Raw genomic sequence first — 3,293 nt, 5'->3', positions numbered from 1 at the left:
AGAAAGTGGTTGCCTTGTCAAGTGCGGAAGCTGAATTCCGAGGGATCAGGAGCGGTCTTATGGAGATACTTTGGCTTCGAAGATTATTAACAGAAATTGGATTCCCACCGACACGGAGGAGTCAACTTTTCTGTGACAATAAAGCTGCAATTAGCATTTCAGAAAATCCCGTACAGCATGATAGGACCAAACATGTGGAGGTCGATCGTCACTTTATCAAAGAGAAACTTGAAAGCGGAATTATTGAGTTCCCATTTGTCCGATCTGAGGAACAACTGGCAGACATTCTCACCAAGGCGTTGAGTCCTACAAAATTCAAAGAATTCATTGGCAAGTTAAGTATCGGGGATACCGTTACTCAACTTGAGGGGGAGTGTTGGAAAAGAAGATGACATGTGTTGGAAAAGAAGACCACATTAATATGCCGCCCACGTTAAGTAGTGTAGAGTTCCTAAGTGTTGTAAAGTACCAACTACATTTATTGGTGTACTAGAATGTTCTCATTCACCCTATAAATACTAGGGTGAATGAACATTTGAAAGATATGGAAAACAAACATTGAAATATTTCTCTATACACTTCTTCCTATCAAATGACTAACCAATCTTTCTCCACCTCTCTCGATTACCATCTTTAAGACATCACCATAGCTACACATTTCTTCTTTTTCCATATGAACATAATCAAAGATCTACATACATTTTTCACCTAAAACCACACACACTAACTTCTTTTCAAGATAGATTTACAGCAATTCTTTCCTCACAGAAACCGCTTTTCATGAAAGCCGTGAAGAAGGAGGAAGTGGGCAGCTCCTCGAGCTCGTCGTAGAAATCATTCTCCTCCGATTTCAGCACCTCGCAACCGAGATCATCATCCTCGTAGCTCACGCCGGTTGTTTGAAGAATTTCCTCAAAGGGGTTTCCGCCTCCGGAATTCGGTGGTGGGGATTGGGGGAATTGAAGATGCTCTCCGGAATTCGGCGGCGGGGCTTCGATTTCGTCTGGGTTTGTCTCTGATTCTTGCTCTTGTTGGTGAATTAGAGAGTGATTGGTGGGGATTGAGAATGGTGCAGGGTCTGGATGATTGTGGGTGGAGGTGTAGGTGATGAGGAGCATCGATGCATCTGTTTTGCATCTCTCAACTTGCTTCTTTGCTGAGCAGCCCTTTGATGTGCTGCACCTGTAGTACCCTCTGCATGCACAGTTGTACTCCTCCATTCTTAATTAGTCTGCATATTACAAGGTGACTTGCAGAAAAAAGATGTGATTTTTATTAAGACATTACTAGTTTTGATTTTGAATTTCAAGACCCTTCAAACAAGGGTTTTGAATTTCACTAACCACTATGCATGTTTTGTGTGGAAAATCAAGAAAGTTGTACTACAAGACAACAAGTACAAGGTAGTAATAAATTAATGGAGGGGGTGAAACAAGATTATGTGTATGTGTGTGTGTGAGAGAGAGAAAGGGAGAGAGAGAGAGGGAGAAATGAACCTTGGATAAGGAGATCCTTTAATGGGTTTTTGGCCATATTTTCTCCAAGACCAACAATCAGACGGAGGCCCTTCATTTCTCTGCTGTTTCTTACTATTTCCCTCTATTTTTACAGCAACCACAACCCTTTCACCCATCTTCCTGCAGATAAGTTGACACCCCTAAGAAAATTTCCAAATTCAAATTAATTTTTTTTTACAGGTATGTGTAGAAATAGTGACCTTTTCTTGCTTGCATGTGTGTGATCTGCTGCTGAAAGCTGATCATCACTTTCTTGCATGTTCTCTTCTCTCTAACAGGCTAGCTTTTTTGTTGTGATTTTTCAGTGTAGATGGGAGATGGAAGGCTGATCACAGAAAGAGATATTTTGGTTTTGGATATGGAGAAGCAGAAGCAATAAAGAGAGGGTGAAATGAATCAAGATTCCGTAGATTAGAGAGAGAGAGGAGAGTGGATAAAAACCCACAAGTTGCTTTCTATCTTTCTTTTCACTCAATAAATAAACACCTATAAAGATCCTTCACACAACACACCACATCCACATACTTTGATCACAGTGGGAATATAACTTTTCCACACCACCCAACTTCCTCAATCAACTGTTTCATAAAAATCATATTAACATTTAATAGGGGGGACATGTTCTTTAATAGGATGATATACTTGTTGCACTAATATTTTCGTACGTAATTGAAAGATTTTAATCCCAACTTCATGTTCACCAATTTGATTATTTGTGTGTGTGTGTACAAATGAGGTCGATCATAATTACGTGAAACTAGAGATGGGAATATTTGAGAAGCTATTAGGGAGTATCCAAGATTGTCGGTAGTTTTTCCTATTGAATTTATAAATACTAAATCTAAAGAGATAGTAGTTGATTTTAAAGTTGGTTCTACGTATCTCCAACTTTAAGATTGGTGTCAATTCTAATAAGGAACCATTCTTCAAACCCGATATCCGTGATGCATATTTTATCATATTAGGCATGTGCAACATCAAATTCAAGTGTTGAGTGTGAAATGATGTCTTTTTGTATAATTTGTACTAAGTCATATAGATTTCACGGCTAGTCACTTAAGATTAAAATCTACTCCAAATTTTCTATTTGGATCCGGTTAGAAAAATTGCATACTTTAAAAAGTCGATAATTTTTAAGACAACTTTCAAAATTAATGAGAAATACCAGAAATTTCCCAAAATTTATAGTAATTTTTAAGACCAGTATCCTTAACCTAAATAAAAACTGTTAATGACTAAGCATTTTAATAACCTTGGCACTTATTCGGTAAAGGTAATTAGGATAATTAATAAATTTATTATGTCATAATATCTTAATAAACAGAAATACGTACAAGACCATTTATACCAAAAGTCTAATACAGATTTGTGTGATCTGTATACCACCTCCCATAGTACATAATATAAATCACAATTATGACAAAATATTAATTATATATAACTTTGAAGTATTTTATCAAATTATGAATTAAATTATTACAAATATTTTAATACAGTATATCTTTCAAACGTAAAATTTAAGTCAAATATATTGCACCAATGGTAAATATATTCTTTTGCAAGGAATATAGTTATAAAAAGTTAGATATAATTGCAATGGTCCGACAACTCCAGTACATGTGCAAGTTAAATATGTACATGCTGTAAGATTTCATTTTGTTCTACAACATGCTATAACATTTTCCTTTTTATCTGGAATCTGGATCGTCAATTTATGTAAAGTTATCATGATTTTCTATGCTTCTCGATATGGATGGATATGTAATTGCTGGCCTC

General features: G+C 36.2%; 1 protein-coding gene across 1 annotated transcript; it reads right to left on the bottom strand.

Moving 5' to 3' along the window:
- Positions 1 to 396: 396 nt before the first annotated feature.
- LOC121741249 (probable WRKY transcription factor 69) lies at positions 397 to 1,990 on the bottom strand. The gene is made up of 3 exons (XM_042133959.1): positions 1,718 to 1,990; positions 1,497 to 1,637; positions 397 to 1,194 (listed from the first exon to the last, which is right to left on the bottom strand). The coding sequence occupies exons 1-3, from the start codon at positions 1,774 to 1,776 to the stop codon at positions 735 to 737; spliced, it is 660 nt and encodes a 219-aa protein (XP_041989893.1). The 5' UTR covers positions 1,777 to 1,990; the 3' UTR covers positions 397 to 734.
- Between the last annotated feature and the right edge of the window lie 1,303 nt (positions 1,991 to 3,293).

This window comes from Salvia splendens, chromosome 7 (genome assembly GCF_004379255.2).
Source record: "Salvia splendens isolate huo1 chromosome 7, SspV2, whole genome shotgun sequence".
NCBI classification, from domain to species: domain Eukaryota; kingdom Viridiplantae; phylum Streptophyta; class Magnoliopsida; order Lamiales; family Lamiaceae; genus Salvia; species Salvia splendens.
This window is presented reverse-complemented; position numbering and strand designations above follow the sequence as displayed.

Bases quoted from the DNA above. Each gene is read 5' to 3' on its own strand.
- LOC121741249 (XM_042133959.1), bottom strand. From the start codon at position 1,776: ATGCAAGAAAGTGATGATCAGCTTTCAGCAGCAGATCACACACATGCA. The intron at 1,638-1,717 runs GTCACTATTTCT...ACTTATCTGCAG, and splicing joins ACACATGCAAGCAAGAAAAG to GAAGATGGGTGAAAGGGTTG. The intron at 1,195-1,496 runs GTTCATTTCTCC...CTGTGCATGCAG, and splicing joins AAAGGATCTCCTTATCCAAG to AGGGTACTACAGGTGCAGCA.